This window comes from Nymphalis io, chromosome 1, assembly GCF_905147045.1.
Source record: "Nymphalis io chromosome 1, ilAglIoxx1.1, whole genome shotgun sequence".
Classification (NCBI taxonomy): domain Eukaryota; kingdom Metazoa; phylum Arthropoda; class Insecta; order Lepidoptera; family Nymphalidae; genus Nymphalis; species Nymphalis io.
Genome location: NC_065888.1, coordinates 8371394 through 8386009, shown reverse-complemented (window position 1 = coordinate 8386009; position 14616 = coordinate 8371394). Strand labels below are relative to the sequence as shown.

The 14616-nt window shown below is 31.3% G+C and overlaps 1 protein-coding gene across 1 annotated transcript; it reads right to left on the bottom strand.

Annotated features, from left to right (window-relative positions):
* Positions 1 to 3812: 3812 nt before the first annotated feature.
* Positions 3813 to 9750, bottom strand: LOC126772356 (Golgi phosphoprotein 3 homolog sauron). The gene is made up of 5 exons (XM_050492733.1): positions 9467 to 9750; positions 9223 to 9370; positions 8858 to 8956; positions 8466 to 8641; positions 3813 to 5106 (listed from the first exon to the last, which is right to left on the bottom strand). Exons 1-5 carry the CDS (start codon positions 9650 to 9652, stop codon positions 4858 to 4860), a joined length of 858 nt encoding a protein of 285 aa, XP_050348690.1. The 5' UTR covers positions 9653 to 9750; the 3' UTR covers positions 3813 to 4857.
* Positions 9751 to 14616: the final 4866 nt, after the last annotated feature.

Here is a 14616-nt window from a genome sequence, read left to right as displayed (position 1 = left end):
TATTACTCTGTTTAATTTATCCTTAATTTAATACGCATAATTTTAATATTATTTATACTCTGTCAACTCAAAATATTCATAAACCGGTGCTGTATAATTTTTTTTTTTTTTTGAAATGACAATAAGTCAAATAAATACTAAGTCTCTTCATTAATTATAAAGTACTGAAGTCATATGGTGATATCACTTTTAACATTTTTATCACCATTTTAATGACTAAAAAAAAATATTCCTATAAAACGATTATTTTAAACACTTGTAGTATTAGTAATATTTTAAATGAATATAAATTATATGTTTATTCATCCATCTGTCATCTTGAATTACACACACTGCGGAAAAATATAGAAATGACGTGAATCCTTTAAATCCTTTTTAGGAGTAGGGATATGATGATGAAGTGAAGACGGAGTGTGTGCACAGCGAGCCGATATCTTAAGTTTATTTTCCATTAAATTAACCTGAATAAGCTTACACTCTGTTATTTTTAATAATCTAGCTCCAATTGTTGTCTTAAAAATCCTAATAAATTAGATTAATTATCTTATTTAAAAAAATTACGACTTCTCTTCTTACTAGAAGAGTACTGCAGTTCGTGTCTGTATTAAAACGCTTGCGTATTCGATCTATGTCAAGTCTTGAAGTATTGTTAGGAGTATGTAAAATCATTGTAAAGGTCTAAATTGTCTATGGTTTCATCTATACATCTTTGATTTAAGCTCTGCCATAACTAACACGTGAATAGTTGTTGGAGTGTTATTTATTAATAGTTATTATACGCGTTAAAATGCGTGTAAAAGTATGTCCACAATAAAAGCAAGCTCTTCTCTAAACTGCATCTTCACACTTGATTTGTATTAATAAATTAATAGAACTTTTATATTTTTTTAGGTAAATATTAGGTCCTTACATATGAAATTAGCCTTTTGTCGCACCGACCACTTTGATCTGAAATATCTCCCCTTTGGTTAAAATTCCAAATTCAAATTTATAAATTTATTTAGCTGGTACATTTGAGTTTTGAAAACAGTAAAAAAACTTTAACGATGGGTACCTCATGAATTGAGTGAATCGAACTTGCAAACACGCGTCGACTACTGCATTACATTGCTCAACTCACATAATAATGAAGGGATTTTAAATCGAATCATTATTTGTGATGAAAGTATATACTGTACGATAATCGGAAGCGTTTATCGCAATGGCTAAACCCTGAAGACCCAGCCAAATCCTGCCCTAAACGAAAATTGACTCAGAAAAGTTACTTGTGAATGTTTGGTGGACTAGCGCCGGTGTCGTTCACTACAGCTTTCTAAAATCTGGCCAGACGATTACGGCAGATATCTATTGTCAGCAACTGCAAACCATGAAGGAAGAACCAGCTGCTAAACAACCGCGATTGGTCAATCGCTCTAGGCGACTGCTGCTTCACGACAACGCAAGACCACACACTGCACAATAAACAACCACTAAGTTAGATGAGCTACAATTGGAATGTCTGCGACATCCACCGTACTGCGACATCCCCGGATCTTGCTCCGACAGTTACCATTTTTTCTGGAATTTGGACAACTTCTTACAAGGAAAAAAATTCAACTCCGATGCGGCAGTCCAAACCGCCTTCAAAGAGTTTATTGATTCTCGCCCCCATGGTTTTTTTAGTAAAGGGATCAATGAACTACATATGAGATGGCAAAAGTGCATAGATAACAACGGTGCATACTTTGATTAATTAAATATATTTTACAAAAAAGAAATTGACTTTATATTCCTCCCGTACAAAACGCCAATTTCATATGTAAGGACTTAATATATTGGTCTCTATGAAATTTGCAACATATTTTAATTGAAATTAAAACACTAATAATTATTATTACATATCATGCCAAGGGAAAAGAGATTAAAAAAATAGGTATTTTTTCTAAGGAATATTATATTTGAGTAATTTGCAATAGTGTATGATACATTTCTTAACGTTAACTTTATACATTTATTAGCAACACTATTTATTTTATAAAAACAAAAAAAAAATTATACCAATTGATGCAAGCAGCAAGGCTGCTTCTTACTCGTACTTATAAAAAAAATCCAATAACTCTAAGGTAAGATGGAAGTCTAGCAAGATTATTAGAAATCAATATTTCACTAACGTTTAAAAAAATATTAAGTATTTAAATTTAAGGAAATAATTTGCTCTATTACAATTTTCAGTACATAAATCACATTAGATTTAAAGTACTATTTCGATTTATGTCTTATTTTATTTAAAAGAAAAAATAAATGACTATGATACCATCTAACTTAATCAGAGTTTCCGTTTAAATGTAATTTTGTATAAAATACTACAAATATACTAATTTTAATCATTCTACACGACATAAGTCAACTTTGATGGACAAAACACACATTGGCAATTAAAATTTACTTGACCATGTATACTTAATACTTACTTGTGTTAAATTCAAAAAGCATTATGTACAATTAATGATTGAATATTTATATGTAAAAATTAATTTAATGAACAACGTGTATAAAACATCTCAATATTTTTATGTTCTCATACAGTAAATGTTATTCACTACATACATATATGTATATATAATAAGTTTGTGTGAGTGTGGATGCCTGTGTCCGACTCATATTGAACGCATGAATCCTTACTACTTACCTAACTGTTAATTCATAAATCAAACTATGTCGGAAGACAGTTTGATTTATGAAAATAGTAAAAAAAAATAAACAAACAAATAAATAACTAATTATGTATTGCTAAAGTGAAAGCATTCTGTAAAAAATATTCTTTTGTATTATATTAAATCTGGCTTTAATGCTAGTATAAGTTAGCATTTATTTGTTAATGTGCTGAGCTTTAAAAACAAATCAACTAATAATAATCCACTGGAACGTTATCAATTTATCTTAATATAAATTCAAAATTGTGTATCTTTTAAGGATATCACAATGAAGTCCTATTCTATTAAAAAACCATACATTTAATATCGGATTATCGTAGAACTATTGAAGCTTTGGACGTAAAGAAATGTATAAAAAATTTATTACATGCAAATCGGTACACGTGTTAGAAGTGAAATTCGACCTTGATATTTTACCTATCGTGACCAAGCAAAAAAAAAATTTTTCGGGATCTATTTTTTAAATAAAATATATTCTTTTTTAATGCAACAAACATCCTAAATTTTTATTGTTTTAATGGATTTTCGTGTGATATTTTTATTATATAATGTATGACGATATTTTTAATATGATAATTAGTTTTCTGTTTAGTTGCCTTGTTTCTTTACTTATTATTTGCTTAAAAAGTTTTTGTCTAAAACACATATTAGAAGAGTGGCTCCGTTAACATAAAGCAATACTAAGTTTACACTGCATTAGTCAGTATGTTAAACCTTTTTTTTATTATAAAGGATATAATGTTCGTACAGTAAATTATTTTGTGGCAAGTTGAAACTGGTCTTATTCTATTTGCTAAAATTTAGTTTAAAAATTTATTCTAATTAATTAAATATAACATAAATAAAATAAGTCCAAAAATTCATTTTACTAACGTTTTTGTATATTAATTTTAAATGAAATATTGCCAAGAAAAATCATTTTTAGTGTTTTGAAACTGAATCACTTTTTTTTTTAAATTTAATCGTAATGGCACGCTCTGATTTGCACGTACAATGATTCTCATGGGAAACAAATGTCTTATATTTACAGGCGATCAGTTTCAATCCTATTCTTGTATTTATTTTAATATAAGCTTACTTTCACATGTAACTAAAAATGAAATTGATATTGCCATGAACTGTGAAAAATTGCAATTTATTTTATTTTAAAGCTATTGCAATGAATTATTTATGTATATGGTTTTTAGAAAGCCTTGTTAGACTTTTTTTTTCATATTTTCACAATGCAAAACAATTTTTTTACATTATAAAATTTTCAAGCGGTTACTGTTGAAGTTCTAAATACTTATTTCTAATAAATCAATAATAAGAAATTATCAGCTAAATTTAAAACTATTCTAATATTATACACATATAAAATTTCATCATTATGTAATAATGCAATAACACAATAAACGCAAATCACAATTTTTTAACCTTTTTAACAACAAAAATTACACACACACACACACACACACACACACATATATATATATAAATATGTATACTAGACGTTAAGTGTTTTATGATATAAATATTATGAGCCTATAAACATAATTAATAATACATTAATTTGCAAAATCCGAATTATGTTGAATCTCGTATAAGTTATTGCTAAATTTCAATGCACCGAACACTCACTAGACTGTTAGTGTCAAACTTCCTCATCTTTTGTGCCAGTTTTATTAAATCTACTGATATCAGTTAGTTGTACTGATCTCCTTGTACACATTCTCTAAAATAAACTATATTGTCAGTACTGAAAAATCATTCTATCCTATTTTATTTCATGTGTAGAGGGTAGAGGAAGATGAGATAGCAATCGTTTATGTCGTGCCTTTTGAGTTTAGTTTAGAATTTGCGTACAAAAAAAAATCGGAACCAGTTTATAGATTAGGTTATAAATATCAATTTGCTTTTTATTTATTGTTAATTTTCCATTTTCGTTACACAACATGTATAAATCTGACGGTCCTCATCAGACACCTGATCTAAGCCTAATACTGATCACAAAAAGTCAATCAAGTTTCTGTACAAGTGTATCTATTTATACTAATTTATATACCGTAAATTGTTTCTTTCATTGCACACGATTCACACATTTTGATATTTCTAGCCACTTGGAATAATGTTTACCTTTCAAATTATTCTCGCAGATGTTAGTGGCTTAGACGGAAATTTGATGCTATTTAGTGAACGCCGCGAACACAGCCCACATGATTTCACAGGCATCAGGTCGCATGGCCTCGGCCTCGAAGTCGAGATCGAGGAGAGAACGAACGCGTCTCGTCGCTAGCTCGTAATCCTCGTCAGAGAGCGGAGCGAAAGCGTTCTCAAGCACATCTGCCGAGTGAGCGAGCATTAGTAGGGCCAATGATCGCTTATCAGCGTGTGCGACATCAACGATAGACCGACGAAGCGCCGCTTCTTGGACCTGTAATGTTATTCAAGATATTTGTTCATATACGTTTTTTATAATATAAAACACCCAATTAAAATTAATGAAAACTGGAAGGATGGTTGAATTGGATTTCGAATCGATATTGTCATTTCTTACACATGAAGATTGTATTCTAAAAAACAAATCGTACTAGAAAACATTGAGTACCATAATCGGACCTATTCCGAAGCTCTCAATTTAGTTTTGTCTTTATTATCAGCGTCAATTTCAATACTTGAATACAAGAGGAAAGTCAGTCAACAGAATAATCTAAGCTGATTTTGATGTGGGGATCACGTTAAAAAGACCTAAATTAATACATTTTCGGCGCTTAAAACATCAATTTATATCGTTGTTATGTATTTTGAATTTGAGGAGGGGGCTTTTCCCCATTAGTGGGACATTTACAGACTACTTTAAGGCAGACTCAAGTCAATAAGGCATATGAAGGACTCAAACTAGGAATATAATAAAGTAACAGCCTGTGAATGTCGCACAGCTGGGCTAAGGGCCTCTTTTCCTTTTTTGAGGAGAAGCTTTGGAGCTTATTCCACCACGCTGCTCCAATGCGGGTTGGTGGAATACACATGTGGCAAAATTTCAGCGAAATTAGACACATGCAGGTTTCCTCATGATGCTCTCCTTCACCGAAGCACGAGATGAATTATAATCACCAATTAAGCACATGAAAATTCAGTGGTGCTTGCCCGGGTTTTAACCCAATCATCGGTTAAGACTCACACGCTCTTACCACTGGGCCATATAATTATTATAAATAAAATGAAAACAAATAGAAACGTACCACGTGTAAATAATTATAAAAGTGCTTAAAAGTTTTGCAACGGAATCTTTATAATAACAAAAATGTGAATTGAGAAGTGAAAGGCCATTCATTAACTGCTACCACATCGAACGACCTAGAAGAGGTGAGTGAAGCACTTACGGTGATAGCAAACGCGAGATAACAGTCGCTGATCGATCACCACCGACTCACGGGTAATAGAAACTCACTTTTAAACAATCGACACGAAATAATAGGTTCTTACCGAATGTGCATATACCAATAATAACTTACATGACTTTTCCCAAACATTATTTTATGGCAATATTGACCTTCCAGTCTTGTTAGTAAGATTTTGAAAAAGAGGACATTAGTATAATCGAAAAGACGTAACAGTAATAACAAATAAATACGCAAACAAAACTACATTAAACTTTTGTTTTGATCCACTTACCAACTAAGAATCTGATAACAAAATATGACTTGTTTGTAGCGCAATAAGAAAAAAGATAGATCAATAGCAGAATTTATATTCATAAAATCGTTTGTACTGATTGACTATCAACGCAGACCAAAAAAATATTTGTATAACATAGGCCTCCGTTAAGAAAGGATTTTTGGCCCTAAGCCCTTGATAGTATATAACTATATTTTTAGATAAGTTATACTAACTATATGCTTTTGTCTTGAATAATTTATTTGTAACACATTAGCAACCCTATCAAAATATAACATGGAAACTTTGAGTACTTCCGTGGATCTTTAGATAAGAACACATTTTTAAATGAATATATTTTTCATTATACTTTCATAGATATTGAAAATTAGAACGATATTTTTATACCATGCATAAGCATTGTAAAAACTTATTCATTTTCTTTTAAACATTAGTATTGTAATATGCTAGGCTAGTATTGTAATATGCTAGGCTAGTATTGTAATATGGTCATGCTCATCAACCCACTTTTAAAACTTAGTATTAGAATATTTTTTTCTAGAATTGTCTTTCATGCAAAAATAAAATATTTTTTTGTAATTAATTGTCTTTTCAGGCACAATTTGCATCATTAATTATGGTAATTTTGCAACTAAACCTTCAGAAAATTGATGCGTTTGAGGCGCGCGTGTTTAACATGACCTTTGTTATTTATGAAGTAGTTTGAGGCCACTGACACTGACATTTTATTTGAAAATACATTGGTATTTTCAATATATACATAATGTTAAGATGTTAATTTTGATATAATTAGATAAGTAAATTGTGTTCCGTTATCGTACAACTATATCAGATAATCCTTAAAAATTGAAATTGATATTAAATAACTATAGATTATTTATAATTCAGGAATTTAAATATAGAAGTACATCAAAATGTATCATACAAATGTTATCATTCCAATACAATATCATGTTTAAATAACAAACCATATAACAATTTCATAACTGTGGTTAGTAACATCCATACAGAATATAAACAAGTTAATACTATAATAACAAATTAAAGAACTACTATTCAGGGATAGTTAATATGTTATTGATTACATTCAATTAATATATCTAAAATTAAATATTAAAAATTAACTTCTCATTTGTGGATCCATATTGCATATTGAGAACTACAAATTTCCTAAAACGATTGATCTTAAATAAAACACTTTTGTGTCTATATAGATACAAGAAAATGTACTTAATTATAAATCAGATATAATTGACAGGTATATTGTTGACTGTGATACACTAATATACCTACATAACACAGCACTGAACATCTTGTTTCACTCAAACATTTCTCGTTTGTCCAAAATAGTGACATTCTAAGACAGTAGGATTTATTCAGAATAAGTTAAATATGTTAATTTCTACAGTTAAATAATGTAGTGGGGCTCAGTACAGCCACGTTAAGCCAATATTAAGTAGCAATACATTGACATGTAAATATGAGGAATATTACTAATTAGATACATTATACAATTAAATCATTTAACTCTTTCAGTGCCAAAGAATGCCAATAGACATTATAACACTTATATATTGTGGCTAGTGTACTTTCCTTGAAAGTGTTAAGAAGAATTTAGTGAGCCTGACTGTACATTTATATTCTTGACATTTATTTATTTAATAAGGAACGCCCAACAGTAGTACATGTAACGATCCAAAAATATGAGTTTAGTGGTTACGGCCTTACTTGCTTAGAAAATGATGAGTTAGACACTGATTTCTCTCATTCTATCATTATTGATTTGACATTCGAAATAAGAAGACATGGCTTTATTTATCTAACCACCTGCTAAGCAATGTTCATAAGTAAGTGTTTAAATGTACTCCAATTACTACACAACATATACCATGTTGTGTCCTTTAATAACTGAGGTACAGAATTGTCATTAGCACTAATTAAAATAAATAATAAAATAAGGAAATAAAGTTTTTGATTTTAAATTTAGAACCATTTTTTTTTAACATATTGAACTGTGGCATAGACTAAATTATTACAGAATAGTAAGTGATTTTCATAAAATATAAATATGTTTTATTGTATTATATTATATTGTATTATTATTGTTGTACATACCTTTTTCACTAAGCGGCATTTTACAATATTATCAGTAAGTGGGTGGGTTGTCATATCAAACAATAGGAAATTCTGTTTTTCTGTAGTTAGTACACCTTTCTCAACAAGGTTTTTAGCCAGCCTTTCACGCACATTTTTCAATTGATATTTTAATTTCATTGGATTCCATGTTTCACCTACAAAAATTTATAATAATATAATTTCAAACATAATATATAACACATTTCAACAAATTATGTATTCATAATATGTCTATATCAATACAAATTTAATTTTAGTAAAATATATATATTTTTTTAAATAAATGTCACTAATATGGAACCTGGTATAACCAGTATGGCTTAAAAAATCATAATGAGGTTTAATTACTTGATTATTAACAACAAACTTACCACTAAGATATTCTATCCAGCTCTGTACAGTCTCTGGGGGATCAGTTTCTTTCATGTGTTTCAAAGCTTCGTCTAATAATACATCCCCTGTTGGATTATCTGGAAAACACAATTGGTATAATATAAAATTTATATTATAAATATTGAATATTATGAATTAACTAAATATTCAATATGCTTAACAACTTAAATAAATTTGGTAAATAGAGTCAAAATTGAATTCCAAACTTACTATGTTATTTTTGTAAACAATGTTTGTTTTCTTATTTGGATAAAATATAATTTTGAATAAATTATTCTAAAGTTTTGAACTGAGTAAAAGTTCGTTTATATTTTTGTATGCAAATGTAATTACAATATCTTACCTGATTTAACAATAACCTTTCTAGACAACAATCCCTTCCTTCTCATGCCTGCTCGTTCCAATTCTACACGACCCCTTAAACCCAATTCGATCAGGATGCATCCTCTTAGACCACTCGAAATGCAGTCGTTCCAAAATGATGTGTAACCCTAAAATTCATGCCGATTAATCTTGAAAGTCGAGTCTACGGATTATGATACAGCATTCCTCTAATTGATAGTAACTTACTAACGTTCCGTACTTACTTCTTTGTCCTTTAATCCTAGTAATAATACTTCTTCCATCAGCGTTAGTCGAGTTTCCTTTGAATCGCCGTCATCATAATTTTTATCGTTTTTCTTATCGTCCACATCGTGATTTTCCCTGTTTCCGTCCGAATTATTTTCCTTTACAACGTTCCTTCGTTGTACCAATCCTTCAGTACGATTCATTTTAGCATTTAATTAGCTCTAAAATAAAAACAACTTGTATTTTGTTTGCTGATGAGATGATTTCTAGGAACAGTGAGTAAACTTATCATTGACGTTTGCCACACGACGTATGTTGTGAGAAAAACATGGCCGTTCAACGATCACAAAACACGTTCCTTTCTACACATTTTTTTATCTAATCGAGAAAAAGTAAGCAAATAAAATACTTATCAAGTACTTTATAAAAATCCTATAAATATTATAATATAATTAAATTCAATTTAATATTATAGTTTAATATCGAATTTTAGGATAAAACTTGTAAGTTGGGGGTTTGATTCTTTATTAAGCTTTCACGTTTTAACTACTCAATATACTCATGAAATTTAAAAAAAATAATTTTGCCTACCCGTGATAACCTTATCAAGTACTTAACTAAAATTAAATTGCGTAAATTTAAAAATTAAAACACTACTTTTTTATTTATTTTTAAACTTAAATTTTAATATTTTTTAACTTATTTTTGAATTATATTTAGGTTAGCGGTATTACGGTTAAAGACATTTATTTTCTCAAAAGATTTACATTCAAATCACTTACAGAGAAAATTACAGAACAATAAGAATAAAAAATTGTTTAAATCGAATAGGCGTACACAGTAAAACAATGAATGTTATAATAACCTAATAATATAATACGTACGTGAAGTAGGGTAGTCTAGTAAAAAGAAAACATAAAAAATGAATAAATATATTACCCCCAACAATCAAGGCTTAAAATATGGTCTAATGAGAAGAGGACCTCACGGCCCTGAGAAACTCCAAAACCGCCACAGCATCACGCAGAAGTACGTAATAGTGAGGATTACGAGGAGCGACATTTTTTTTCGTGGACAGCATGCAAGGGATTGCGGATGCGCTATATTGAAACGAACCCGTAGCGTCTCCGATCTGTGCCGAAGATAGCCAAATGTTCGGGGCGCATTAAACGTCTTTGGCACCAGCAAGTCTCACTTACACTTCTAATTCCAAGTGGGAGACTTGGAATCGCAAATATAAACGCTCCCGTGCCTCGAAAACTACGTTGGTCCTGAGCTTGAACTCTTTCTGATCGTGTCGCATCGGATTCTGTGCACATACACTTGTGTACTATAACATATCCTGCGCAGGTGGCTAATCTATCGAGATCGCTTCGCTTCACCTTATTGATGATAATTTTGTCCAGTTAGCAGGACATAATCATCATCAATCTAATCGTTTAATGATTATAGATATTTCACAGTTTACTCAAATTTTGCATTAAAATATGTCGCACTCCCCGAGCCTACGTCGTGGGTTATGTAACATATTATTACCTAATATTAACGAGTTGTCATTAAACATTTTCATTGACTTTCATTAAACAAACATTTTCATTAAACATTTTTATTGACATTGACTAGAAAGACTACAAAGTTTTCAGTAAGTACAAACTACAAGTTCTAGATTTTGTCTGGTTTTTTTTTCCTAAGATTTCCTCACTAAATATTTCCTGCACAAATTTGCGCGAAAATATATAATTAAATCGCGAAATATTATACGCGAAAATATATAATTAAATCGTCGTGAAAAGTCAATACACACTAATTCTAACAACTTACTACTTATGAAGTCTGTATTTTTTAATAATGTATAGGTAAGTATGAATTCAAAAAGAAAAACTACTTATCTGATTGATATGGAACCCACATATTATTTAATTTTATATTTTCGAGACTGACATAGGCTATATAGTAGTTATGGTTGCATATTTTTTAGATATAGAGTAATATGGCGACGTCAGGTATAAAATCAACGGTTCACGTACTTTCGTAGCGTGTATTAAAACGTTAAATCTAATAATATCTGACTTATTATTTAACACGTATTATCAACTTCACATAATCAGTTTTTTTTTATAGAATAGGAAGGTGGACGAGCATATGTGCCACCTGATGGTAAGTGGTCACCAAACGCCCTTAGACATTGGCATTGTAAGAAATGTCAACCATCGCTTATAGCCAATGCACCACCAACCTTGGGAACTAAGATTTTATGTGCCTTGTGCCTGTAATTACACTGGCTCACTCACCCTTCAAACCGGAACACAACAATATCAAGTATTGCTGTTTTGCGGTAGAATATCTGATACTTACGAATAATACTTATAATTACGAATAATTAATTGTAAAGAAAGTTGTATAGCACTATCGCGTTCAGTACTAATAATTAGCAAACGAAATATAGTGTACAGTATATGGAATATAAGTACCTACTTAGTTCGTCTCGTCTCTCCGATCTCTGTAGCTCGCAGATCATGTTCACATGAAACGACACATCGTTGAACGTTCTATGTTCCTATTTAGCTCCCCGACGTTCCCTACTCGATTTAAAAAGTACCCCGAATCAGCCATCGCCTAAACTCGCCACGTTCCCCGACGTTGCCTTGAAGAAGCGGCCGGTGCTATATCGTCGTCAAGAAGTCGTCTCCCCGTGACGTTAAAAATGGTGAATGTTTAAAGTGATCTACACATAATTATGTATTTTTAAAATACTCCTTTAGAATCTGGTAAATTGACTGCCTACGCTTTACTACCGAGCATGCCGATTTAAATCGCGGGCTCTTAGCTGGAAATGCACTCATAAGATCATAATTTCCATGTATATAAGGTGGTGGAAGGGGAGGAGTTTCATCCTCACAGCAGCCAAGATAGCTAAAATTCTCCCTGGTCTCTGCCATAGAGTGACGATCCGGAGTAAGATAATCACAACGGCCAACAGTTCCGAATAATGCTTTTATTATCTAAGTGTTTATGGACTCATTGCTGGCAATCCTGGTCATCTACAAATAAGGCCAGAGTGAGCAGAGTGCTTTCTCTTCTGCTACATCTTGATAGCATCAGATCCAAAACCAACGACAGCTGTGAAGCTGTACCATGGTGACTGCTACTCTGAATATGAGAACAAAACGGATAAAGACAATTTAAAAAAGATGATAGCCATTGACTGAAAAACCTTGGCTTTTCAGTCAATAGCTATCATTAGGATTTAGCAAGAAGTTTTAAGCATTGTTCATGTGCTTCCTGAAAGAAAACCGATTATAATTATTTACACATAATGATAAGGGATGAATTACAAGAAGGCTGATAGGTATGAATTTGGATGACTGTAAAAAAGGACGATCGAAAAAATAAGAATGGCTTACGTGAGAAATGTCATATACAAGGACGAATTTATTAACTTGTTTTTTGTTTTAAAAACGACCTTCTGTACTATACATGTAGTAAAAGTTGACTATACTAGATTGTATTATTACTAAAATCCAAAACAGTGCAAAATTTCAACTCCATCTAATGAGTGGAACTGCTTAAGATTATATTTGCATGAGTCGACCCATACATACTCATCCAGACATTAATAACAAATGAAATAAGAAAAAAGGTTGTACACTACTCCGGATTGAAACAGTAATGTCGTAAAATATAATTAGAAGGCAGTTTCTTCTTCTTCGTATACTTCATTACTGAAGGTCGTGCTTGTCCTGAAATGCTTTCACCGATCCCTTTCTCCACACCACTCTGTCCTCTACTTGTCTCAGGCCAGTCGGAATATTGAGTCCCGTTATATTTTGGATCTGGTCGAACCAGCGGGTAGTTAATCGACCGCGTGATCTTTTGCCTTCAACCTTCCCTACTACAACCAGTTTACCCAGATTGTCTGGTTGTCTCCGGGCAATATGGCCAAAGTAACTTAAGACTCGTTGGTAGCATATAGTGGATAGTCTGGCAGTAATCTTCAGTTGGTCGAGAATAGACTTGTTGCTTCTTTTTGCTGTCCACGGTATACGCAACATTCTTCTATAACACCACATTTCGAAAGTCTCGATCTTCTTTCGGTCAGCTGCACGGATTGACCATGATTCGGAACCGTACAAAAATATTGAGAATACCACGCACTCGCACGAGTCTGGTCTTGGTGGTATTCGTCACTTTCCTGTTTTACCAGATTCTAGTTAACTTACTCATAGCTGCTTTGGCCATCTGCGTTCGTCCCCAAATTTCTTTGTCACAGCCGGGAGGCTTATAAGCGATCCCAGGTACAACTCATTTACAAACTCCAGGTCCACGATTTCTCCGGTTCGTGCAAAAGTTCCAGCTCGATCTACTACTATGACTTTAGTCTTCATCTTATTAACGAAAAGACCGACCATACCACTTGCGCTCGACTCTTCTAAGCAGTTCAGCCATTTCCTGTTCTGAGGAAGCCAATAGCGTGGAGTCATCAGCGTATCGTAGGTTACTGTTTTTGTTGAAGGCAGTTACGTAAAACAAAATCGTTTAAATAGCTCTTAAAAAATTATCCTTTTTACTTATTTTATTTTTTATTAATATTTTTTTCTTCAAAAATTTTCGCCTTAATTAAATTTTCGAAATCGATCGAAAAAATATCATTTAGATATTTAAGGAGCAATATCCCATCAAAAATAATAAACTAATTTTCTGCAAGGCGTTTGGTTAGGTTTTACACAATAAGTATTACACGAAATAAGTAAACGTAATATTTAATATAACATATATAATATATTTCCTGCAAAGGAAAAAAAATTATAAAACCATATTTGAATAAGTACTTGATATTATCCATACTAAGTATATGTAAGTATATTTAGTAATTGTATTGTTAAATAATTATTTTGATGAAGTTTCAGTTTTTTAGTTGAACATGTGAAATATAAGACTAAATAATACGATTCCAATATTTGTTACACGGGAAATACAGAATGTAAAACAAAAGATGAATAGTTGCCAAGGAATAATGCGCTGTTTTTGTAACTGTTTATTTGCAACTAAGTTATAAATTGCTTGCTGTATTACTCATGTAAACATGTTTTGAATAAATTTATGATATGTCTCAATACATCTTCAAAACTTCAAATACAATAAAATAGGATTTTTGAATTATTCGTAT